We start from the raw sequence: 27,579 nt of genomic DNA, 5'->3' as shown, positions 1-27,579 counted from the left end.
GTTACTTACATGAGTGGCACTTAGGGAGATATGACAGACCTTTAAGAAGATGGGGTCCAGTGAAAGGTTTAATTCATTGGGGCCAAACTCCTGAAGGGGATTGTGGGATCTCACCTACTTTTCTGTTTCTGGGTTTATAATGTGAGTGGTTTGCTCCACCACTCACTACTAACAATATCCCAACCCTCATCAGAGACCCAAGTGATAGAGACCCCTGAACTTCCACTGAAAACTCCAGAACCATGTGCTAAATAAACCTTTATAAGTTAGTTGCCTCAGGGATCTCATTATAGTGATGGCAAGCTGTGATTTCCAGTATCATAGCTTTTTCCTTTTAGGTTCTAATACAGCAGTGGAAAAGCAAAAGTAACTACAGTCATTTATGTAAACTATGGACCACCTGTATCTCAGAATTATGAAGCACTAACCTCTGTGTGCATGTACTCAGGGCTCTGAGAACCTGGAAGGAAAAAGCTATGATACTGGAAATCACAGAAACAGTCCTGTTAGCAGGCAGAGATCTCACACTGAAGTGTGCTATGGGGCACTCAGAGCCTCCAAGGGCTTTGTACCCCACTAAAAAACAGATTGTTCTGCCAAAAAAAAAAAAAAAAAAAAAAAAAAAGACAGGAAAACATCAAAAAACAAAGAAACTTGGAACACAGGAGACCAGAGATAATGTAAGGAGAAGAAAACTATTCTCCAAACTATCATTAATATTCTTAAAGGAATAAGAGAAAATATTGCATCCATTAAAACAAACAAGAAAATATAAAAAGGAATATCCCAAAAGAATCTCTGGAAACCAGGTGTGGTGGCACACACCTGTAATTCCAGCAACTTGGAAGGCTGAGGCAAAAGGATCACAAGTTTGAGGCCAGCCTCAGGAACTTAGGAAGGCCCTGTCGCAATAAAAAGGGGGTGGGGGGGAGCGAAAGGGCTGGGAATGCAGCTCAGTGGTTAAGCACCCCTAGATTCAATTGAGAGTACCAAAAAAAAAAGAATCCCTGGAAATTAAAGTATAATATCATAAATATTATGTTTATAACATGTGTTTCAAGAATGTTTAGATGATAAAAGGAAAAAATCTAGAAATCGAGAAAAGAAAAAGAAATTGAAAATGAGAGAAGATCATTTTTAAAAAATTAAGAATCAATTCTGAAGATCTGAGAGAACAAAAACAAACAAAACAAAAAGAAAAAAAAAAAAAAGGAGGAGGAAATCATCAATGAAGAAATCACCAAAACACATTCTCAGACCTGAAGTACAAGCACTTCTAAATACTGATGGTTCCCAGAATAACCTTGACAATGCATGGAAATGGATCCATACCAAGGCATGTCATCATGAAATTTAGGAAAACTGGAAACACACAATCTTGAAAACATTCTGCTTCTTATGAGACTAAGAGAATGGACATCTCCCCCAAAGATAGTAAACCAAGAAAGAAGAACAGAAAGATTTCATAAGCAAAAGAAACAATACGAATGAGAAGCAAAAGGGATTACTAGACTCATGCTTCTGAGAACAACCAGGCAAGAGGCTCAGAGAGCACCCAGCCCAATGTGGAGCAGGTGACAGCATACCGGGAGGGATGGTTTCAGGACGGGGAGACTGAGAGAATATTTGATGTGAACAAATGTTTTGACACAAGATGCAGACAACTGGTGGGAGACTGGGTGGAACTAATAAGTGCACAAAAATCTAAAAGGGGAAAAAAAGTTATTAGGTCTGGAGAAAACAAATAGTTGTGCAAGAGAGAAATCATGTGTGTATTACACAGCTTCTGTGTGAATGATATTTACATAGTCGTACTACTATAAACATGAACTGCTGATACAACCCAAATTACAACACAACTGTACTTAAAGAGGACTGAGATAGTTAACTACACAGGTGCCCAAGTGAATGAGTAAGCCCTGGCTGTGAAAGTGATGATGGGGAAAAAGACTAGTCAGAAGTCAATAAGTAATGTATAAAGGCTTTAAATCACTAAGTGGCCACATTAACAAGTCACGTAGAGATACAGAGGGGACTGCCAAAGAGTGAGCTAAAAGGAGTTCAAAGGTTGCCTCTGAAAAGCAGGAGGAAGCAGGAGGTGAGAAGATGAGGAAGGGGTCCTACTGTTTTCATAATAAATCTTATGAAATATTTTCACTAAGTTATGTACAAATTAACTCAGGCATAAGAAAAAAAACAAGATTGCTACAGGAGACTTTTCAAATAAACACAGTTCATTGGGACGCCCTTTTCCCTATCTCTTTTGACATCACTGTCCTGTTTCAGATCTCACCTACCTTCCCCCAACTGTTCACCCACATTCCAACGAGTGCACTGACTGAGAAGAGGAAAGGGAGACACTGGGTGACCCTAGGATCTGCTCTACTAGAATTGTGATAAAATTTGGGGGTGCGCTTTTAGACCACTACCACCAGATGATTTTTCTGGAAAACGTTAAAGATTTCTATGGAAGTCACAAGCACCAAAAACCAGGCTGATGCAATTATCATGTGTTTCCTTTTCCTTTCTTTCCATTGAATATCCTGGTTTCAAATCACTGAGCGTAAATTTACCTTGTTTCTCTATGTTCTCCTCCTCTATGTCCCCGGCTCAATTACCTTTAGTGGAACTCGGATTCGCACATACACTCTAGGTATTTGTACTACTGCAGACAATTTAGCGCCCGGACTGCTTAGCCGGGTCTCCTCCACCTCCAGGGCAGCTGGGGAACAGGCACCCACACAGGCCACAGTCCCTAGAGGCCAGGGGCCGGAAGCGCGGGAGGCTAAAGCTTTTTGCGTTTCTTTCTGGCAGGGAAAGAGGGCCTATGCTGGGGCGGAGCGGCCTCCACCACCCGAAGATCTCTCGTGGTCGCAGCGCGCCGGACTCTCGCTCTGCAAGGCCGTCTGCACTTCCCAGTTCCAGGGCGTGGCGGGCGAAGTCTAGAAGTAGGAGAGCCCGCGTCTTGGGCCGGGAAAATAGAAAGGCGACAGGGGGCGGGGAGGCGCGAGGAGAGGGCTGAAGTGGTCCCGCCTCCGGGTTGGCGCCTACGCCGTCCGACAAGCCAGGCGGCCGCTGATTGGCTGTGCGGGCTCAGGCGCTGTGTGCCGCGTGAACGCGAATAACCCTGAAGGCCGGGTCTGTGACCGACAGTAACCCCGGCCGGAGATGCAAGGGGTGCCGCGGAGCTCTCTGGGCGTCGGCGCAGCCCCGCCCCGCCCCGCCAGGCCCAGACCCAGAGCCGGCGGGTTGGGCTGCCTGAGCTGTGGTTGAGAGCTCTGCGCGCCGCCGCAGACTGGGCCTGGCTGGCGGCCTCCGCCCCCAGCAGCCTCCTTCCTACCTCAGCTGGGCTGTTAAAGCAGTTTAGTGGGGGGTAGGTGTGAGGACCGGAGCATTGGAGTCGCTAGGACCCTAGTTCTGTGGAATCACATTGGGGCAGGAAGCTCGACTGGGGAAAGGGGTGTCCCAATGAACTGTGTTCATTTGAAAAGTCTCCTGTAGCAATCAATTTTTCTTACGTTATGCCTGAGTTAATTTGTTCATAACTTAGTGAAAAATTTTCATAAGACTTATTATGAAAACAGCAGGACCCCTTCCTCCTCTTCTCACCATTTTCTTCTTCTCAGAGTCCACCTTTGAACTCCTTTTAGCTCTTTGGCAGTCCCCCTCTGTATCTCTATGTGACATGCTAAGGTGGCCACTTAATGATTTAAAGCCTTTATACGTTACTTATTGACTTCTCATTAGGTCTTTTTCCTCATCATCACTTTCACAGTCACCACTCACTCATTCACTTGGGCACCTACATGATTCACTTTCTCAGTCCTCTTAAGTACAGTTGTGTTGTAATTTGGGTTGTATAAGCAGTTCATGTTTATATTAGTATGACTACATAAGGAAGGCAGCCAGGATAAGGTCCTTGCAGAAGGATAGGAGGGGAGGGGATATTATGCCAACCTGAAAGGAAACAGCAAGTCTCAAAGTCATCCTGTGATTTGCTACTCTCTGCCAACGTTGACCACAGTGCCTTAGTCTGAGTAAGAATACCTGTTTCTCTTCCTCATAGTTTCAACCACAGCAGCCCGATCTTAGCTACCCTTACCCTCACCCCAGCAACAGTCAATCACAATCAGACACCTATTCAAAATGCTTTCTTTTTCTAATCTAGAGGTGTCAAAAAATACCAGGTGAGACTCAGCCTCTGAATGATGTAAATAAGGAATTGAAATTATGCACTTCTGGTTGTCTTATTAACATCAGAGCATGAAGAGCTTCATAGACCATGCTAGCTAGCATCCCTCACACCACCAGTCACCTGTACTGAGCCATCAGATATGCCTTTAAAAACCCTTAGACAATAGACACCTGTTGGCAATCCTCTATTGGGCATCCTTCCCCTTAGGGAGCTCTGCTTTCTATTACTCTAATAAATCCTGTTATTTTGCTATTACCCTTGAGTCCATGGATTTCATTCCTCGAATTCAAATTTGAGTCAAAGAACCCTTGTTACAATATGAATGGCTGTGGTGGGATTAGCAAGGTGGTGGCCTGTCTGTCCTCCCTGCTCCTGGGCACAGTGCCCTATTGGTGGAAAAGGTAAGTCTGGAGGCTTTGGCCTGATGCAGCTTCTCCCACCCTTTACTCCAGTTCCATGGAGTCCTGTGGGGACTGATTATCCTGAAGGAAAAGGACAAGGCAAAAGAAAGGGACAGATGTGTAAAGGATAAAGGGTAATGCTCACATGTTGGAGGTGGGAATGTAAATGGAAAAACTATAGAAAAACACTGTTATAACACCCACAAAAAGTTACATATTGAATTGCCATGTGACTCAGACATTCCACTGCTAGTTACGTACCCAAATAAATGCAAAGGAGTTCTCAAATATTTGTCCATTAATGTTCATAGCAGCATTATTCCTAGTAGCCAAAAGGATGAAACAAATGTTTACCATTAGATGAACCAATAGACCAGCTGTTGTATACACATACGATGGAATGAACAATAGAAAGGAACAATAGAAATGAATCGAATCGTGTGGATGAATGCAAAAGCAAGCAAGACGAAGAATGTCACTCCTAGGATTCCATTTCTCTGAAACATCCAGAATACATAAACCCATAGAGACAGAAAACACATGTGTTGTTGCCAAGGATGGAAGGTGGAGTCAGGGTATGTTGACACTGATGAATGAGTTTGGGATTTTCTTTGCAGTAATGAAAATGTTTTGGGACTAGAGGTAGTGGTTGTACAATTTTATGAATGTACTAAATGCCACAGAATTATTTACTCAAAATGGTAACTTTGTGTTATGTACATTCCGCTTCAAATAAAGTGTATACATCTCTGAAATGAACAAACTGAAAGGGAAGTCCTACAGACTAGAATTCTCTAAGACAAGAGTAAAAATTGCTTCCTGAGTAATCCTGGGTCCAGCACTTATTTTCGCAGTCACTTTTTTTCTTTTTCTTTATTTCTTCTAGGTATTCACAGGGTTTTTCAAAGTGTGGCCTGATCAGGCTACTCACTGCTTCCTTTAGGAAATGGATAAGATGGAGAGAACCCTTTTAGTCCCTCCGAGGTTTCTCTCCTGGGCCCAAGACTGTCATCAGAAGTCAGCCCAGCACACGCTGTCCCTTTGTGAGGCCTCTGTGGCCTGGGTATGGCAGGCTGGGCAAAACAATGGGGGAGGGGAGGGACTGGGTTGACAAAAGGGGAGGGTTCTGCCTCCAGCAACCCAGGATAGAATCTCAGTTCCTTGAAGTCTGTGATTAAGGGATTAGGGTTTGCTACATTTCTCCCTAAGTCAGTATTCCGTGAATCAGCACTTTGCCTGTGACATAGAAAATTAATTATAGGACACAAAATAGGACTCCCATTCCTTATGAATTTTCCCTCAGTTCACAGCAAAGATAGAACTTTAAAAGACATGAGAACCAAGTGTAGTGCTGCTGCACACCTATAATCCCAGTGATTCAAAAGATTGAGACAGGAGGATCACAAGTTCAAGGCCAGTTTCTACAACTTATCAAGACCCTGTCTCAAAATTAAATAAAAAGGGCTGTGGATGTAGCTTAGTAATAGAGTACTTGTTTGGTGTATTTGAGATCTTGAGTTCAAGCCCCAGTAGTGGTGGGGGAAAAAGACATAGATCTTTATATTATTTCATCAAGTTCTGTGGGTTTCAGTGCAGGGAAACATTTCCAATAAAGGAAGATGCCTGTGAAGGAACTCAGAACTTTATAGGAGGGTGGAGTATGAATGGAAAAGAAGAGAGGAAATGTCAGGCCTGTTTCTATGATGGAGAGGAGGGCTTAAAACTCGGGTGTGGGTCAGTGTTAAGGGGGGGGGGGGTCAGGAGGTGGAGAGAGCTGGGTTCTTGCAGAATACAGGAGGCCTGGCAGTTTGTGCTTGAGTTCAGCTCCCTTCTATTGGCCGCCAGGGAGGAGGGCCCCTACAACCAGGCTTTGCCTCTGAGTATAACTGAGTATCATTGGCAATACTTGGGTATAAAAGTGATTTAGGCCTGTCTCCTTTGTACTCCACTCCACTCCCAGAATAGCCAGGAGGTGAGGCCTCATTTCTGGAGCCAGTCCACAATGCCACTACCCACTCTGCCACAGCTTTTCTCCAGATCTTATCCAGCTACCTCTTTAGTTGAATTCAGATAACAACCGCATCTACTTCTGATACAGTGAGATAATGTGCTGTTCTGTACCCAGTGTAGTGCCTGCCTGTAGAAGTGTTGTTATTACTGTTATTATTGTGGAGAATATCGTGTCCTCCATTCTGATGGACTGAGACCTTGGATTTCTCACGCTAAAGCAAGTTGGATTTGTGCTTATGCAATGGCCCTTTCACTAATGTAGAACACAGTATATGAGTTCTTCCAACAAGTATAATTTGGTATAGCAAAGTTATCATCTTAGACTCTAGGTAATCATCTTATACTCCAGTTGCCTTTTGTTAACATGACTAATATTTGCCTCCTAAAACTTTAAGACCAGGGACCATGTAATTGAATAATTGAGGGAAAATGGAGTGCTGCTTTTAATAAAGTATTTCAGTCAATGGTTTTTTAATATATTTGGGTTTGAATCTAAACTAAAAAGAATGACAAAAACATTTAAAAACAAGATTGTTTTTAATCATATAATTGTTTCATTGATATAGAATTCATATACCACAAAACAAACCTTTACATGGTATAATTCAGTTGTTATTAATATATTTCAGCATCATGCAAGCAACATCACAATCAAAATTTTGAACATTTCATGCCTCAAAAATCTTGCCCATTAGCAGTCACTCTTACAGCCTCTGTCAACTACCAGTTTACTTTCTGTCTATACTTTTCCCTATTGTGGACACTTCATATAACTGGAGGCATATAATACATGTCCCTCTGTGTCTGGTTGCCTGGCCTCAGAATAATGTTTCCAAGGTATATCATGGGATATCCATGGGATGTCATGTATCAGTACTTAATTCTTTTTTTTAAATTTTTTTTTTTTAGTTATACATGGGCACAATATCTTTATTTTGTTTATTTATGTTTATGTGGTGCTGAGGATCGAACCCAGGGTCTCATACGTGCAAGGTGGGCGCTCTACCGCTGAGCCACAACCCCAGCCCAAGTACTTCATTCTTTTATGACTGAATAATACTCCACTGTATGACTATACCACATCATGTTTATCTGTTCTTCTGTTGATGAAGACTTGAGTTATTTCTACTTTCTGGTCATTTAAATCAACTATGAACATTCATGTACAAGTTTCTGTGTGGTGTGAATTTTCATTTCTCTTGAGTATATACTGGGTTATGTGGTAACTATATTTTTAACCTTTTTCTAAACTCTTTCCCAAAGAGCTTAAATTCCAAAGTTCACATTCTCACTAGCATTTGTGAAAGTTCCAGGTTCTTAACATCTTCACCAATAGTTGTTAACATTTAAAAAAATTATATCTGTTCTAATCCATATGAAATGATATCTCATTATGATAATGGTAAGCAACTATGTATGTGCTTTCAATAATTTATGTATCTTCTTTACAGAAATGTGCAAACACTTTATCTATTTTAAAATTGGGTATTTGTCTTTTGTTGTGGAGTTCTAAGCGTTCCTTTTATATTTTGAATACTAGTCTCTTATCAAATAAATGATTTGTGAATATTTTCTCTCACCCTGTGGGTTGCCTTTTCAATTTCTAGTTAGCATCTTTTTTTTTTAAAGAGAGAGTGAGAGAGGAGAGAGAGAGAGAGAGAGAGAGAGAGAGAGAGAGAGAGAGAGAATTTTTTTTTAATATTTATTTTTTTTAGTTCTCGGCGGACACAACATCTTTGTTGGTATGTGGTGCTGAGGATCGAACCCGGGCTGCACGCATGCCAGGCGAGCGCGCTACCGCTTGAGCCACATCCCCAGCCCCTAGTTAGCATCTTTTGAAAGCAGAGAAGTTCTGAATTTGATGAACTTCAAATTATCTGTTTTTTTCTTTGTTGCTTGTCCTTGGGTTATATTTTTGAAAAACCACTGTCTCATCCTAGTTTATGAAGATTTATACTTGTTTTCTTCTAAGGGTTTTATAGCATTAGCTGATTCATTTTGGATTAATATTTGCATATGGTATGAGGAAGCAGGCCAGCATTCCTTTTGCCTGTTGATATGTAGCTGTCCCAGCAACCTCTGTTGAAAACCTTTTTTTTTTTTTTTCTTGGAGAGTGGTCTAGGCACACTTATCAAAAATTAATTGACCCCTAGATGTATGGGATTAAATCTACATTCTCTATTCCATTCCAGTAATTTATGTGTGGTTTCATGACAGTAGTGCACCAGTATCTTGATGATTGAACCTCAGGAGTAATTTTGAAATCAGGAACTTGGAATTCTTCAACTTTGAACTTGTATAACAAGTTTATTTTGGCTAGTCTGGGTCCCTAAATTTTCCTGTGAATTTTAGGATCAGCTTGTCAAATTGTCTTCTAGAAGGAGTCAGAATTTGATAAACAATTGCCTTAAATGTGTAGATCAATTTTAGGAATATTACTGTCTTAACAATTTTAGGTCTTCCAGTACATGAACATGGACTTTCTTTGCATTTATTTAAGGATTCATTTTTTAAACTTTCTCTATTATTATATTATATCATTTTTTTGTTCTTTTGTTGCATGGTTAATTTTTTTTTCTTTTTTCTTTATTTTTTTTTTTTTTTTTTGTACCAGGGATTGAACCTGGGGGTGCTTAACTGCTGAGCAACATTGCCAGCCTTTTTTTATTCTTTATTTTGAGACAGGGTGTTGCTAAGTTGCTTAGGGCCTTGCTAAATTGCTGAAGCTGGCTTTGAACTCGAAATCCTCCTGCCTCAACTCCTGAGCTGCTGGGATCACAGGCACAGCCCACCGCCTGGCACATGGTTAAATCTCCATGCCTAGACAAGACCTTAGTCTTTTTATCCCTTCTCATATTAAACATGATGGAGGAGCAGAGTTCACTGCTTTGCCCCCAGGGAGCCCTTGCTCTCCATCTCACCCTCCGAAGAAAGCTGTCACTCATTCCTTTAATTGTTTTCCAGTTCTAAAATCTCTCTGTTTTCCTCTTTCTTTGGATAACTTTTGCAGACAAGGAAGAAAACAGTCCAAGGAACAACTAGATATAGAAAATATGGAGGAGGCACAGAGGTGTGTTTAATCAGAGGGAGGACAGCCAGGTGTGGAAGAGGAGGAACTGAGAAGGCAGCAGGAGCACAGCGAGGACATGTTGTTTCCCTGGGATGCCAGTCCATGCAACAGCAGAGACGTGGCAGGGCAGGTGCAGTTATGGGACAACCGAAAAATTATTCTGACTTCAGCATTTTAAACAAGGGAAAGGGAGTGGGACTCAAGGTAGAAAGCCAGATACTCACTGATGAAGAAAATGTCACCCTCAGTCCAAGCAAAGCCTTGATGTATGCTACCTTTGATTTTTGAACATCCAGAATTAGAGTCCTGCCTTATAATGACTCTAAGAGTCAGGCTTCTTGTTCAAGACAAGGGCATCCTTAGATCAGAAAGTGAGGTGAACTGACAGAACTAGTTCTTACAGGTCACCGAAGCTGAGTTGTTGGTCAAGGAGGTTGCTGCTGGAATATGGAGCTTGTACAGATGGTACAAGTTCTGCCCTCTTTTTGCCACAAGAGGATTACCAAAGCCGTAGAAGCTGAGAGGAAACGAAACCAAACACCTTTTCCATCATGTGATGGTGAAGCCCTCTCTACTCCAGGAATCCACACAGCTTCCCTGGATTATTTCTTTCTTCCTGCTGTTGTGAGTCAGTGGTCAGGAAGCTGTTTATTGCCTGAAGGCCAGGACTTTCCAGGAGCTGGGCTGCCCAGCCTGGATACCATGTAACCCATTGCTTTCCCAGGCAGAGCCTCTGCAGCTGCTGTCAGCCTCTCCCAGCATCTCTGTCTTGGGTCCATGTGACCACGTGACACATGTGGTCCTCGCATGCCTCCAGGCCAATGTGCAACTGCCTCCAGGCCAATGTGCAACTGCGGGTATGTATTTGATTTAATAGGAACAGACACCTCCTTTCCTGCTGCCCAGAGTTTAACCTAAAGTTACCCTTAGGAAGGCAGGGCAGGTTACTGGGGTAAGACTCAAACCTTGTAGCTATTTCTTTTTTTTTTTTTCACTTTTAAAGGTACAGGACACACATGGGCTAGTGAGCCATAGAGAAGGTTCCAGGAGACTATATCACAGTCAAAAAGTTCCCAGACACAGTGCAATCAGATTCATTTCACTTTTATTATTATTAACCACAATTTCAGATCAGTACAACAAGCTTCAGATTTGATATTAATAGAAATTATTCCAAAATTATTCTTAGATTACAAATAATTACTATTTCACATAAAAAGGGAAAAAACAGGCAAAGAAAAGATATGTTTCATATATTTTTATGGCAATGAGCATATATTCTCAAATTTTATATTTGCCAATTCCCCAATGAATACTTTGAATCTCTTAAAGGAATCATGATGACATTTAGGACATTTGGACTTGTCAAGTTCATTGTGGTCACTGCTACTATAAATTCTGCAGAACTTGAGAATTCCTCTGCTGAGGATCTCAAAATGCTCAATAAAAAGCTTTAGCTGAACCTCAATTTGTCTTTTGAGGTAGTTCTGTGTTATTACCCCACTTAGTAGAAGATAAAGTGAGTACATTATAATTAACTAACTTGCCCAGTGCTGAAGTTTCAGTGTGTCCCTCAAAGTTCATGTGTTGCAACATATGAAAGCAACCAACTGAGAAGTGAGACTTTTTTTTTTTCCCCCAGGATGGGTGGGTGAGGTTACTAGGGAGGGTCTCAACCATTGAGCCACATCTCCAGCCCTATTTTGTATTTTATTTAGAGCAGGCTCTCACTGAGTTGCTTAGGGCCTTACCATTGCTGAGGCTGACTTTGAACTTGCAATTCTCCTGCCTCAGTCTCCTGAGCTGCTGGGATTACAGGTGTGCACCACCAGAATGGATTAATGAGTTTGGGGAATGAGTTTGTTATAAAAGTGAAGGTCACATAGCAAGTTGGCTGTTAGGAAAGGCCAAGATCTTACCAACTAATGTAACAGGGCCACTTTGCTTTGTTTACCTTTTAGATTCACCCCTTTGAGCTACATATACACAGACTACACTTAGGATACTAGCAAACCAAGGAGAAAACTTTCCATTTTAAGTGATACCATTATTATTTCATGTTAAAATTAACAATGATAAATAAATATATTCAAATTACTTTATCCTTCATAATATGTACACTTCATAAATACAGGCCTAAGAGAAGTCTCCAAAACAAAACCCAGAAGGGAATCTTGCAAATCCTTGTGCTGATAACCCTCCAACCAGGCTCCTATTGATACAGGGCATTGCCACAGGTTCTCAGGGGTAAAGGACTACTCAGAGGGAGCCAGGAGGGGATTGAATCCAAGGATACTTTACCACTGAGCTGCATCCCCATTCCTATTTATTTTTTTTAAGACAGGGTCTTACTAAGTTGCTGAGGATGGCCTTGAACTTGCCATCCTCCTGCTCAGCCAGCTGAGTTAGTGGGATTACAGGAGTGCACAACCATGCCTAATACTTACTCAGCAGCTTCCGAACCCACTGGGTGTGTTGTCAGAGCCCTTCCTTTGGAAAGTGATCTCTTAGGAACTACCTACAGAGACTGCCTCTTTACCTTTTCATCTCTGATGCAACTTGGAGAATACATCTCCTCTAAGCTTTTCTTTTATTAACATTTAAGCAGAGTGTTTTAATGACTCTAGCCCTGCTAGGAGTAATTAGCTTCATTTATGTTTTAAGATGTTCTCTTGTTTGGTTGTTTTTGTTTTTGTAATGGGGATTGAACCCAGGGTGCTTTACCACTTAGCTTCATCCCCTATCCTTTTAATTTTTTTTATTTCAAGACAATATCTCACAAAGTCACAGAAGCTGGCCTTAAACTTGTGATCCTCGGCCTCAGAGTTCCTCGGCCTCAGAGTTCCTCGGATTAAAGGTGTGCACCACTGTGCTCAGTCATTCTTTAAGGTATTTCCTCTTCTTGCCATTGATTTCTGACTAGGAACAAACTTCTCTGCAGCATTTGACATCAGCATCAACAGTTATTTTCTGGCCAGGCTTGGTGGTGCATGCCTGTAATCCCAGTGGCTCGGGAGACTGAGGCAGGAGGATCACAAGTTCAAAGCCAGCCTCAGCAACTTATCAAGGTTCTAAGCAACTGAGACCTGTTTCTAAATAAAATATAAAAAGGGCTGGGGATGTGGCTCAGTGGTTAAGTAACCCTGGGTTCAATCCCTGGTGCAAAAAAAAAAAAAAAAAAAAGTCATTTTCGGCAGGATGATGGATGGCAGTGCCTAAGAACCAGCAGCTAGAACTTGGGACATGACTTCCTCTGGGAAACTCAGATGATCACTGACATTGGGTATCTGGATATTAACTTGTTCTTGGCAGTCTGGGCATGTGCATTGGAATGGTTAGGTAATTGTTTTTACTTGGTTATAGGCAGCTTGATAACAACTCCACAGCTGCAGCCTGAGAATTAGTATAAATCCCAGAGTTCAGAATCTGAGTTACTGGTATAAAAGAAGAAACATTAACTAGCTGATTTCCTTTGGCAATAGTCTGGAACAGAAGGCTGGTGGCATTGCTGTGCCTCTTGATATGCGGTCCGGCATTTACTCCAGCGCTTCATGTGGCAATACTTTTTGCTACAACAGCAGTAGGAACAATTCTGTCTCCATTCTGTTTTTGAATTTCACCTCCATAGTATTTGGACTTCATACCAGATACCCTTTACAGTTTATTTTTTTTTAATTTTTTTTTAAAGAGAGAGTGAGAGAGGGGAGAGAGAGAGAGAATTTTTAATATTTATCTTTCAGTTCTCGGCGGACACAACATCTTTGTTGGTATGTGGTGCTGAGGATCGAACCCGGGCCGCACGCATGCCAGGCGAGCGCGCTACCGCTTGAGCCACATCCCCAGCCCTCCCTTTACAGTTTAGATGTGAGATGTCCCCAAAAAACTCATGTGTGAGAGCGTTTAGAGGTAAAATAATCGGGTTATGAGAGCCTTAACCTGATCAGTGCATTAAGCTGCTAATAAGGATTAACTGGGTGGAAGCCATAGGCAGGTAGGGTGTGACTGGAGGAGATGGGTCACTGGGGCTGTCTTTGGGGTATATATTTTGTTCATGGTGAGGGGAGTCTGCTTACTAGTGCCACGTCCTCAGTTCCTTTTCTCTGCCACATACTTCTACCATGATGTTCTGCCTCATCTCAGGCTCCAAGGGAATGGAGTTGGCCATCTATGGACTAACAGCTCTGAAATCATGAGCCCCTAAATAAACTTTTCCTCTTCTATTGCTCATGTTAGGTCTTTTGGGTCATGGCAGAAAAAATATATATCTGTATCTATATCTCATGGGGTGGCCAGCACCTCTCCAGGGAATTCTTGCCTGCTCAGAGGTATCAGCCTCCTAAGAAATTAAAGTCTAGAATAATTAGTGAAGAACAAAAGACAAAGAGTCAGAAAAGATGGTTTTAAAGATGGAGTCCTGATAGGTCCAGTCCACATAGGAGCTGGAGCTACACAATTAGAAAATGGCTCCCTGTGGTTTATTTAAGGGGGTACATCAAAGGCAGGGAGAAGGTTTCAGGGCTGGAGTTTTGCTTCCTGATGTCTTGCAGTCAGCAGGTTGATTGGCATCTTGGCCGGTTACACCCATCTCAGAGAAGCTGTGCGACTACAGCAGGTCACCCCATCTCTGGCGCTATGTGGGACCAGGTGGAGCAGAATAAAATTTACATGTTTGTGCAATCTTACCCTGTGGGACTGCCAGGGGAAGTTCCCAAACACCTATTCATTAGGCTGTGATGTATGATACAGTCCACACACAGCCCACTGATGGCTCTCAATTTAAAAAAAGAAAAAAAAGAAAGAAAAAAAAAAACTAAAACTTCCACCAAGCCCACTCCTCATATTGAGAAACTGTTCAGCAACTTGCTTTAGAACAGGATAACTGGCACCAAATCCAGTTAAAGCCATTCTTACTCTTGTAAAATGATTCTGAACATAGTAATGTAACTCATCTGATGTCACAATATAATAAATTGACCAAGGGCTGGGGATGTGGCTCAAGCAGTAGCGCGCTCGCCTGGTATGCGTGCGGCCCGGGTTCGATCCTCAGCACCACATACCAACAAAGATGTTGTGTCCGCCGAGAACTAAAAAAAAAATAAATATTAAAAATTCTCTCTCTTTAAAAAAATAAATAAATAAATAAATTGACCAAGGCATTCTTGTAAACAGCAGCATGCAAATTTTCAATGACACAAAGTTGTGGATTCTGAAAAGCCACAGCTTTGTCAATCCTTAGTGGAGACTGAAGGGCAGCTACTTCTAAAGGAAGAAATGCTGGTGCTGCCGTGATAGGGAATAGGTACTCCATTAGAATATGGATGTTATCCCTCAGGCATTCCACAGTATATGCCCTATCCTCCCCTGTTATAATCCTACTTTACCACCAACTGCTTCAATTCCATAGGTGATCTTAAAAGATGAATCTCTTTTAGTAGTCAAGCTGGATGCAAGAGGCAGTAAATGAAAGGTCCTTAAATTGTTGAGTCCTCATATCTATTGCCTGCTTTAATGCACTAATCAGGATGTTTGATGCATGAGCATAGTTTCAGAGATGCAATCACCAAACCCTTTGGTAATTTGGTAAACTCAAGGTCCTAAAGATATGGAGAAACTCTTGTAGGGACAGCAATTAGAAAATGGCTCCCAGTGGTTTATTTAAGGGGGTACATCAAAGGCAGGGATAAGGTTTCAGGGGTGGAGTTTTTAACTTTAGGAGTAAATTTGAGGGAATAAAGTCTTGACAAGGACCTGGCTCTGGTTAATAGCTTCATGGCTCAAGAATGCTCTGATCGTGTCACAGCCAGCTTAATGGAAATGAAGATGGCGGCAGAACTCCTCCAATTTCTTAGGCATTTCTTTTTCAAAGGGAAATAGTAAAGTAAAATGTTTTCCTGTTCCCACAATTTTGTGTCTAGGTATGTTTGCTTGACCCAATTCCACTTGATAAATTCATTTTGGGATGTTTGGAAGTGCCATACAAATCCTATCACTGAGGAGAGCAACAAATATCCTGAGGATGGCACACCAGAAAGATCAAAATAGCTGGACGAGCAGTTTATGGAATCTAAAATACTGTGAGCTGCTATATTCACCAATTTTGGACACAGCCAACCTGAAGACTTCTGTAAAAAATCTCTTTGTTATTAACAAAAAATAATTCTTACCCCGGAAAGACCACTTTTACTAAAGTAAAATTTACTTAAGTAAATGCTTCTTTACCTCAAGTCATTGATTTGCTTTGGGTTCTAGAATCACCAAGCTCCATGACTCAGGATCAGGAAAGACAGATGGAAGAATGCTGTGTAGAGGAGCTCAGTGTCTTTGCTAGGTAGGGTCCGATCCCTGCAAAAGCTTCCTTTCCCTCTTTTCCCATCTCCATGCTGTCCTTAATTATTAATCATGCCTTGCACACCAACTCTCTCTCCTGGTGATCTACCTGCTTTACAAGCCATATACCAAATAAAAATAGTTTTCTATTCCATCTAGAAAAGCCTGGGCTGAATTAGCAGAGGATGTCACAGAAAGTTTCTTATATTTTTTTAGCTTGAGCCACCTATTCAAAGCTCAGGAGAAAACTAGGAAAGAGTTATCTGGGACAAAGATCATTACATTTAGTTACTAGAATGTCTAGATGCTGGTAGGTGGACCCAGACCAATGGCTGACCAGCTGTTTGCCTCTGAGGCTATGAGGAAAATGAGAAAGAAAGGTAATTAAACAAAGCAAAGTCCAATGGAAATAGAAGAGAGAAAATAAGTGTATCAGCTTAACAGTGATTTTTCTCACTTTCAATACTCCTTTTTAGAATATTCAAATTTATTAATTATTTTTAAAAATCGACACATAAAACTGTATGTATTCATCATGTACAATATGTTTGGAGGCATGTATACTGTGGAATGGTTAAAACTTGCTAATTAAAATATGTATTACCTCAAAAAATTATCAAAGCTTTTGCATTTTAAAAGAATACTGTACTGGAATGGGTTAAGGTCATCACTTTTAGCAACCTGGTAGCATTACTCAGTAGTTAATCAACAGAACATTAAACCTCTGCCCAGATGGCTTTAGAAAGGGAACCTGGACAACCCCAAACTTAGGCACTCTTGTGGCTTCCATCTCCAGTTCTTTTAATCCTGGCCAAGACAGCGGCCTTGGATACTTTCTTCCGGTCATAAGCCAGGCCAAGGACAGCCATGCAGTCGATGAAGAACGTGGTAAAGTTGATGTGCCAGCGGTACTCACTGGCAGAGTAGTCATAGGGGAAGGAGTGGTGGTAGTTGTGGAAACCCTCACCTGGAACAAACCAAGGAGAGAAGTTAGGAAGCTCAGTAAATTGCTGTGTTCCTCATCTTTGCAACCTCTTACCCAGCAGGGCACCACAAACCTCTGAGAAAGCTGCTGTTGTTGAGTGAATAGATGAACCCTGTGTCTTCTACTTAAGGCAAATAGATGCCCACAGAGGCATCTAAATAATGAATCAAGAAGCCCTGGTCACCCATGGCTGCCTGGGACCCTTTGTGAGAGAAAGTTTTTCTTGGGGGTAAGAGGATGAGACAGGGGCTGGGGATGTGGCTCAAGCGGTAGCGCGCTCGCCTGGCATGCGTGCGGCCCGGGTTCGATTCCTCAGCACCACATACCAACAAAGATGTTGTGTCTGCCGAGAACTAAAAAATAAATATTAAAAAATTCTCTCTCTCTCTCTCTCCTCTCCTCTCTCACTCTCTCTTTAAAAAAAAAAAAAAAAAAAAAAAAAGAGGATGAGACAGAACCTGGTTCTGTTGAGAAATGATCTTAAATTGTAAAATGCCAGAGCTTCAGTAAATACTAGCCTGAGACCACACAGGCTCTTTGCCTTTGTGCATGCGTTGGGGGAGGGTCCAAAGGAAGAACTGTGGCTGTGCTTCTTACAAAGGTGAGTATATATAGTTAAGTGCTGTGGTATTTGCCTGTAATCTCAGCAATTTGGGAGGCTGAGGCAGGAGGATCATAGGTTCAAGGCCAACCTCAACAATGTATTGAGACCCTATCTCAATAAAAAATCAAAAGGGGTGGGGATATAACTCAGTAGTAGAGTACCTTTGGGTTCAATTCCCAGTATAAAAAAATAAAGAAAAGAAAATGAAAAAAAGTTGAGTAAGCAACACACTTTTCTCCACCATACCTGTGCTCCCCATTAAAGTGGGAGGTTGTGATAAAATGGCCGGCAACAGCCGAAAGTCAGAAGAAAGGAAGCTCAGCCAGGGGCCAGAGCTCCCCTAGCCTTGGCTAGTACACAATGGACTGATCTGGCTTCTAATTCTCTGAGTTTTGATCCTGGAGCAGGGGAGGTACTGATGAAATAGAAGTACTCTGAAAACACTTGTGAGATCCCCCTAACCTCTGAGATTCTGAGAACTCTTGGGATAAGCATTAGTTCACTGTGCTGGAATGGAAAATAAAGAAATTTGGGATCCAGAACATTTCTGTAATTGGTAAAATGTTTGGCAACTCTTGGCAGGATTCTTCTTCCTCAACAGCTTTCAACACTAGCAACACTGGCCCTTATCATGCCTAGGTAAAGAACAGCCATGATAAGAGAGGTTGTTGTACATTTTGTAGATAAAAACATCCCAAGATAGAAGAGCAATGATAAGAATAGCAAGCAATCATAGGAGGTTCTGCCAAGCAAATGACTCCAACCTGGGCATCTCAAGGTGCCTATCCCTGTGTATACCAGACTGTCCACAGTATGCACTGGTAGGTGGAGGGATAACACTAAGGCTAAGGGTGACCCATGATTGCCACTTCCACCTGTGGGCTTCACAGCAAGGTTCTGAGTGAGCACTCACCATGCCTGTAGGTATCAGATTTAAAATGAATCACACACACACACACACACACACACACAAGGAATGGAAAAAGGGGAGAGTCAATGGGAGCAACTGGGGCAAAGATACAGCTGAAGAAAAGTTCTAAAGGATAAGCATGTGACTGTTGAGATAAGTCAAGACCAACAAGATGAGAATGGCAGGAAAGAGTGGAAGAGAGCAAAGGGCAAGGGGACAGGGACAAAAGAGCAGGTTTGCAGAAGCAAATGACAAATGGGAGAAAGTAAGATATTGGCAACTAGTTTGAACTGAGGGTCACAAAGAGCCTAGAAATGTGGAAGCTCACTGGAGTTCCATTTACAACACAGGACACATGTCAGTCTAGACTATTCCATTTCTATGAAAATCTCAGATTTGGACAGTGTATAGGTGATTTATTTCATTGTACATATTCTTACTTTGAAGAATCAAAGTAAGTTTATGTACAATGCTAGAAGTTTCCTGAAAGGAGTCGGGAGATGTATGGAAGTAAAAAAGAGATAGGGGCGGGGGGGAGAACCCTTACAACGAAGGCAGTAAATATGACCTGGATTGAGAATATAGAGGAAGATATTAATGAGAAAAAAATAGTGTTATACAGTCATGAGCATAGACTTGTGAGTGGGAGGGCTGCCAAGGTGCTACTCGATGAAGAACAGCTTTGATCCTGGTGAGAAGAAGCCAAGGAAAAACAACCTGAGCCTCAGTCAAAGACTACGTTCACTTAGAAAGGGCAGTAGTAAACAGTGAAGATAGATGGTAGAACTCTTTTTTTCCTACCTGGCAACTGGGAATGGAACTATAGAGACAAATAAACTCAAGAATATTCAATATCAGGTCATGAAGCAGGAACTTCTTATGAAACTATCTGCCTAGAAAAGGAAAACTCAGAGTGGCTCAATACAGGTAGCATTTAGAGATTATTTTTCAACTTAAAAATCAAAAAGTTATTATTTTTCACCTTTCCCATTTACACAAGTGTTGTTTCCTGAGAGTTAGAAGGTTTCGAGCCTGACCATAATAGGAAAGATCAGACAGTAGATGAGGGCAGCGTAGGTTCATCTAACAAGAAAATTCTAGAAGGATGCTGAGCAGCTCAGAAAAGCTGCCTCCAATTCATTGCAGCATAAGTGTCTAGGGCCTCCCGGATCCTGTGGGTGGCTATACTTGAGAACTGATGGGCTCTGGACTAAGGAAGCCCCAGGGCTGGGGCGGGGTGAGACATAACTGGATGGGCTTCTGAAGTTTCTGTCTTTGTTACCCTGGCTCTCATAAAAGTTGCCCAATACATTGCCCCTTAGTTTTATAGTGTAAGAACCGAGCTATAGTGATCATAAAAACATCTCATTTGGGTTGCTCCACCTCCTATCCAAATACCTTAATCAGCAGACCACTACATATCTTGTGACTTACCCCCAGCTCCCAGAGAAACCAGTATATTCTCCCGAGAATCAATGTTCTTGTCATAAGGGCGGTATCCATAGAGGTGGGCAGCACTGTTCACCAGCCAGGTGACGTTGAGTACTATAGCATATCGCAGGAAAGTGGCAACACACAAGCTGTGTAGAAAAGTTTCACCCCAAAAGAACCAGGGCACCAGTGTGGGCAGGATGAAGCACATCAACAGGACAGCGGGCTTGTAGTACCTACATTGAAAGATCCCACAGTGAGTCTGCAGAAAGAGAACTCTCACACCTACCTGGACTGTCCACTCTCGCTGGACTGAGCTATGTCCTTTCTCCCATACTATAGGCACAGGGTGACAGAAACCAGCATAAGTGAATAGGGTGGAAAAAGGTTTTGAGCACATAGTAGGAGTTCTACTGCCTAAGGTGTTGTCCATCTGCCTTAGGGCTCGCCTCTTGTCTTTCTGACTCAATGGTTACTTTCACCTGTCTTGGGAGCACCCTTTGAAACACACCCTTGCTGTGCCACATTGGTGCAGATGATTAGAGGTTCTGTTGCCACCAAATAAAATCGTAAGTCTACATCTGTGTCCATGACTATCCTATACTGTGAACATTTCTTGCATTTATTGATATCATTAACATAGCCCAGTGAGGGTCTGAAGGTGTAACTCAGCAATAGAGTGCTTACCTAGTCCATGAAACACATTAAGTCCCAAATATTCACATTAAGTATTCACATTAAGTAAATATTTCAATGAAATTGAACTATTAAAATAGATTGGAAATCATAGTCTATAACTTTTACATATGTGTACATATATCATTCTATTAATAAATATTAATTAATATAATCTTTTAAAAATATTTAGTTGTTGGGGCTGGGGATGTGGCTCAAGCGGTAGCGTGCTCGCCTGGCATGCATGCGGCCCGGGTTCGATCCTCAGCACCACATACAAAAACAAAGATGTTGTGTCCGCTGATAACTAAAAAATAAATATTAAAAAATTCTCTCTCTCTCTCTCTCACTCTCTCTTTAAAAAAAAAAATTAGTTGTTGATGGACTTTTATTTTATTCATTTATTTATATGCTGTGCTGAGAATTGAACCCAGAGCCTCACACCGTGAGGTAAGCACTCTACCACTGAGCCACAACCCCAGCCCCTAATTAATTTAATCTTATTCTTATAAAATCACATTGTATATTGTATGATAATATTATATAACATATTTAAGTTTTTATATGTGTTCCACATCTGGGGTGGTGGAATAAAATGGGCTAAGGCCCTGAGTTCTATTCTCAGGATGCAGTCCCCTCCCTGCAAATGATCAGAAAGTAACAGCAATAAACTATGGCTATGGGCTTATAGAATGTTAAATAAGAGGACTTAAATGATTTTGAATTTATAGACCCAACAATCCTCTTGTCTTATAAGTGAAAACTGGAGGCCCCAAACATAAATGCCCGGGGCCACATCCCCAGACCCATCCTCCCTTCACTCACCTCCTCTGGAACATCACCAGCTTCTCAGCTTTTAGGTCAGACAGGTCCAGGGTCGCCCCCTTCTCTTTGACAGCTGGGTGTTTGCGCACGAGCAGCCAACCCACGTGAGAGAAGAAGAAGCCGCGGCGGGAGTTATGAGGGTCGGCATGTGTTTCTGAGAATTTGTGGTGGGTACGGTGATCTCGGGCCCATTCATAAACATCGTTCTGGAGGGACAGAGAAGAGGAACGCAGGCCTGAGGAGAGATGCGCTCCTGGGAGAAGTCCAATGCCCAGATGTCTGCAAGGGCCCATGGCCCTCAGCCCAAGCATACAGTCCCCAGGAGTCTGGCCCAATGAGGCAGTGGCCTTGGATCCTAGGTTGTTGGTATGTGGATAAAGCTATGGGGAACTCTATCTTGATGCCTTCACAAGTGACAGGTCATGACAGTGACCGAGGCCACATTCAAAAAGACCTCTGGTACTATCTGGGACTCTTTCCATCCCTTCAAAAATGTGCCTACATGTCTCTTCCTCCTTTTGCTCCATATGGACAACATCGAGAGCATCAAACTGTAGGGTACTAGGGCAGAAATGGTTATGCAATTGTGGTAAGCACCTCACATGTTGCCAAAGAGAGGGGACTAATATGTTTTTGTTTTCCTCTAGATACAAGTTAAACCCCACACAAGGCATCCTGTGCGCATTGCTATAATGTCACAGCTAGGAGAGTCCCCTTCCTCAATTCCCTTCATTCTTTTATAAACATGTGCCTCAATCATTCTCAGTAGTTGACCTAGCCAAATAGCAACCCCAGATCGGATGACAACATTGGTCAATCCAACCGCAGTAACTCAAGTTTCCTCATCTGTAAAGGGGAGAGAATAACAGGACCTACCTTGTGATACTTGTAAGAACTCAAGGAGTTAATCTATGTCAAGTGCATAGCACAGTGCACACAGCAATGCTATAGAAGTGTTTGTTCTTATTACCTGAAACAGAGTTCCTAAGTCTCTTAGCCATCAGTCTCAAAGGAATTGTAGTAGGGTTCAAAGATAATCTCCTTAAAGCATGAGTTTATTATCCACCGTCTGCCCAAGAAACCAGGCTCAGTGCATGCCCCTTTATGATGAAGGACTACAACACCCACAATGCATGAGGACACAGGAACCTTGATAATAATCCTATACCTTCAGAGCCTTTGCTATTTAACCCCTATTTTCCTTCCTAATGACTCCGAGTATTCCATGTCAGATGCAGCCAAGCACGGAGCCTATACTTGAGATGACCACAAGAGACAAGAAAGGGCAATGACTATCCTGCTAGGGATCTGCTCTCGGCACTGATCCCCTCCATGACACGCTGGGTCATTGATAGGGTGGTGACAAAAGAGCTGAGCAGCATCGGCTTCTCACCTGGAACGCCATGGTGTCGGCAAAGATCAGGAAGAGCCGCAGAGGCAGCCGCGCTTTGTAAGTTCGGTGGCTCCAGAGGCGATGAGCTCCTGCAGTGATGCCCAGGACACTGATTAAATAGTACACATAGGCTGCCAGGACAAGATGATAGGGGAGTCACCAACAGGAAAGTTCCATGGGAAAGCATATCAAAGCAACTCTCTTATGCCACAAGTCATGTGTTCTTTAGGCTTTGAGTATCAGCTTCAGCTGAACCACAGGGCTGCCTTGTTACCTTTAGCTCCTGAAAAGTGACCATCACCTCCCTGTCTCTCCACCTAGGAGAGTGGAGAGGACTCCCAGGGACTAAGGAGGCAGGATGGCAAGAGAGGAATAAAACTCTCATGACTATGCCACTATCATTGTCCGTATGAGCGTTTGACCTTCAGCTGACCTTCTCTAAGGTGTTCAGTGCCTCAAAATATTCCCATAGAGCTTAGGAACTATGAGCAAGTGATTTTCAAAATGAGCAGCCAGAGCATATCTGGGCATTGATCAATTGGAGCTCTATGGTGTAGGGGACATTCAGGGCATGCATCACTATGGCTATTTAATAATCAGTGCAAAAATATTTCAATATTGTATCAAGCAGAGTGGCCTGATAGGAAAGTCAGCCCTGCACACAGTCATATTTGCAATTAGACTCAGTCTTTACCAGGGATGTTAATATTCACATATTCACCATGAAAGAGGCTGGTACTCTTAATATTGCATGTTGTAGGTGGGGAAATAGATGCTCTAGAGATTCCTGCTTGCTCTAGAGATTCCTGCTTAACAAGGATCACACATTCCTTCATAACAAGGAAAATGGGAGCCTTGGTTTGAATCTAGGTTTTGTGTCACAAGAAGTTCTTGTTCTACCTTTATTATCCACCCTGCAAGATCCGTGCCCAGGTCCCCAGTCTCTCCTTTGCCAAGCCCCCGAACCCAGTCAATACTAATTCTAGACAACACTGAGAGATGATCAAAGCTGGCATAGGAACACTGCAATATTGTCCTGCCTCAGCCTCCTCTAGGACTGCAGGATCAGGAGGCACTAGATATGATGTCTACTGGGGAAGGGGGCAATGGTGTACCTATCTTGTTAAGCAGCTCTAGCAGGCAGGGGCTCAGGCCTTGGGAGAAACTAACAATTTTTCATTCCCAGGAGCCAGCTGGAAACAATGGATCCTAAGGGGCCAAGAACATAGCTGTGGTAGAACACAGGACACATTGTAACAAATTGTCCCATGTTCTTCTGGAGCTAGAGATAACAGTTTGCTTAAAGAGCCCCCTCTTCTCCTTCCCCTCCCCACCAAATCTGTCTCCTTCCAGATCCCCCAAATAAGCCACATAGTCTCTGGGCTTGAAGCCCCAGGTGATTCTTTGCCTCTGGCCACATGGTAATTGAAATCTGATACTTTTTACCCATATCTGGAAAAACCACAGTGGACCCAGAGCCCTGCATCACCAGGAGGAAAGAAAGGGCTTTAGGCGAAGCAGAAGCCTTCAGTTGAGAAGCTAGGAAGTATATAGGATTGTTTCACCGTGCAGAGTGCAGATGGCCCTGGGATATTGGCATTGAACTAGGACAAGACCCCAGGCACTGTGGTGCCCATTCTATCCACACTTGTTGGTCTATCAAATAGAAGGTTTGATATGTTACATTCATTCTCTCTCCCCCAGAGAAGGACTGTTGGTGTCCCTGTTGATGGTCAAGCAACATCTCACAGGTTTGTCCAGAAAAGTAGCTTTGCCCTTGGGCCCTCACTATTGTTAGAGACATCTTTTCAGCTCTGCCCTGGGGGCTCTTTCACAGTCTACAGACAGATCTCTCAAAACAGCTGATTCAGGAGAAATGCTGGGATAACACACATTGTCCTAAGGAACAGAACCTTCCCATCCTAAAACTATTGTCACCATTTGGTACTTGGAAAAACTGCAATCCAGAGAAAGGGGATATTCTCAGTTGCGTTTCCATTGGCACCTTGAAAATTCTCTAAGAAAAGCTCAAGGGGCCAAATGTTACTACCTATCGGACCTAAGAGATTCAGAGGGAAACAGTCTAACACCTACCCAAACAGCCCTTCCACCACTGCCCTCCAAGAGAGCTGCCAGACAGTTCCCCCACTCCTAAATTTATTCCAGAAAATTTCTAGTTGGCTTATGGAGAAGAGATCCTGACTCCCCAACTGCTCAGAGAGCAGCAATTGGACACCTGGGTCTCTAAAGCTCCCTACTCCTCCTTCCCAACTCAGGCTTCAGGGGCAGAGATGAATTTGCCTGCAAAGCACACATGCAGGTCCAGGAGGCAGGCCAGGTATCAGCGACTAGTCATGGATCCCTGAAAGAGCTGAGCTAAGGGCAGGTCAGGAAGGAACTGGTGACCTTATCCCTCATTACAGCAGCCTGGGAATGAGAAGAGGCCAGGGAGGTGCTGATGTTAGGTGTTGGGTCCTTGGCCCTTCACAGCCTTAGGAGAGGAAGGCAGGATCTGGGAAGGTGGGGAATGGAACATGAAGCATTTCTGCAATGTTATTTCTTTCTAAGCACATATGTTGCATTTGTGGTAGCCAGGAGAACTATCTGGAATAAAGAGCAACACATCTGTGCAACTTGGGTCATGATAGTCAGTAGTTCCTCTCTGACAAACCAGCCAAATCTGGTCAAGGGGTCAAGATGAAAATCATTTTGTGGATAAGACTTGTGTTTATCCTTTTTCCATGATCTGGCCTCCTAAGCAGTTTCCCCTTGCTTTGACGCCTGACTTTGTTTAACACCTTGCTCATGAAGCCCCTGGTCTAGCATCAGGTTCCTATGCCGCCCAAGTAGAGTCCTTGATTTTCTTGAAGTATTCATGGTGGGGACAGGAAGCCATGTAAATGACTTAACTTTCTTTCAGGGACAGCCACCTCTGTGCCACAGGCCTACACCTAAAATCTTGCAGTGTATGGTCACAGGGCTCACTCCCAGCACCCCTGTTAAGGATGGACACTCCTGCATCCCAATCCTATAAGGCTCTGTTCTCATCCCAGTTAGTCCTTCAAGCAACCAAACACACATAGCTGGCTAATCCTGGACAGAGTTGGGGCCTCTGCTCTGTGTTAACACTGCCATATTAAAGTGCAGTGGAAATCTGGGTGCTGGTTCAGGACAAGGGAAACTGCTTACCACAGAGCAAAGTGTAGAACTTGCAGGTGGGAACCAATGTAATCCCATACAGGGCTCCCAAGTGCAGCAAACTCATGAGGATGATGTTTCTCCAGACATACTCAAGCTTGGGCCTGGGGCCCTCTGCATCCTGATAGCTGGGGTCGTATATGTCATCTTTCATTTCAGGGCGTATATCTTCCCCCAAGTAGAGAGGGGTCTTCTCCAACTTCTCTCCCCCATTCTTCAGGGTCCCCTTGGGAGGCGTTGTGATGGTAGTGGTGGTGGTGGTGGTGTAGGAGCTGGATATCTAGAAGGCCAGGAAGTGGAGAGTCAGGAGACAGCAAGGACTGGGAGCCCAGGAGGGCTTTCATTTCTAATGCAGTTGGGGAAGTGTGCAGGAGAGGCACAGACTCTTCCCCAGTGCCCAGGTTACATGAAGGTGGCCTGTAACCCGAGATGGAATAGGGAGAAGCTTCCAGAAAATGTGCAGATAGATTGCAAATGAAACTTCAACGTAAAGGGACAGAAGGAGGGAGGGGAAAACATACCAACACACAAAGGAAACCGTGTATAAGGGCATCCGCAGGACCGCAGTTTTCTTTAAAGCTCAAGAAGCAAAAGTTGATAAATCAACCCTCTAGATTAAAACCCACACCCCAACCGTGGGCAGCAAAACTCGGGAAAGAAGGCCCGTTCCTCACAGAAGCTCTTAACTGTGTCCCCCACTAATCAGTCGTCTACAAGCCCTATTCGCGCCCGCCAAGCCGCGGGACGGAGGCCACTTCTGGGACGCTCACCTCCTGCAGCATGTGGGCGGGCATCTGGCTCTCGGGTGCTGGGATCACGCTCCCGGGGCTGAGGCTGCGGAGCGAATTTGGCACAGCTGAGACTGAGGGTGGACTTCGGCTCAGGGGCCCGCTTGAGCGGGGCGATCGGTGGAGCTGCGCTCGGAACACCTCTCTGCTGTGGCACGCTGGATGGTTGTGCAGGCCCGACCCGCTGTGCGCGGATCTCTCTGGGCTCGGAATTTAAGGAGTAGATCTGGCAGTGCGTGGACGGTGCCGGGTATTTCCTCAGTCACCTTTTATCCGCTGCCAACAAGGGGCAAAGTGCGCAGAGCTGCTTGGCTGAGGCAGCCTGGCGTGGAGGTGAGGGAGGGAGAGGGGAGGGGACAAAGAGCCGAGATGAGCAACCACCCGAGCCAAGGCTCTGGGATGCTGCAGGCGGCAACACCACGCCGCCTCTGCCCAGGTCTCTGCCTCTGCGAAATGCTAATGAGGCTCTTGTAAACTCTGGCCTGTCATTGGCCAAAGGGAATTTGGTGCCACCTCGTCCTGCAGTTACCATTGGCTGGGCGCAATCTGCTGTTGCCTCTGCCGCCAGCTCCTCGCCCCCCTCCCCTCTTTTTCTCCTTCTCCGTTTCTCTTCCACCCTCTCCTGGGCCTCTGCCCCGGCACCCCGCGGCTTTGGGCGCGTCAGGGAGGTTTTTCTCTGGACGAGGGAGAGGATTTGGTTCGGCACTGGGGATGCATTACAAGCCCAGTATTGGTCACAGCGAATGGTTGGGCACTGCTGAAATTG

The 27,579-nt window shown here is 43.5% G+C and overlaps 1 protein-coding gene across 1 annotated transcript; it reads right to left on the bottom strand.

Annotated features, from left to right (window-relative positions):
- Positions 1–16,455: 16,455 nt before the first annotated feature.
- LOC308634566 (acyl-CoA desaturase 1-like) lies at positions 16,456–27,252 on the bottom strand. The gene is made up of 6 exons (XM_081268485.1): positions 26,796–27,252; positions 26,017–26,305; positions 22,828–22,958; positions 21,435–21,640; positions 19,938–20,170; positions 16,456–16,971 (listed from the first exon to the last, which is right to left on the bottom strand). Exons 1-6 carry the CDS (start codon positions 26,817–26,819, stop codon positions 16,772–16,774), a joined length of 1,083 nt encoding a protein of 360 aa, XP_081124611.1. The 5' UTR covers positions 26,820–27,252; the 3' UTR covers positions 16,456–16,771.
- Positions 27,253–27,579: the final 327 nt, after the last annotated feature.

This window comes from Spermophilus citellus (assembly GCF_964194105.1).
Source record: "Spermophilus citellus genome assembly, chromosome: 15".
Lineage (NCBI taxonomy): Eukaryota > Metazoa > Chordata > Mammalia > Rodentia > Sciuridae > Spermophilus > Spermophilus citellus.
This window is presented reverse-complemented; position numbering and strand designations above follow the sequence as displayed.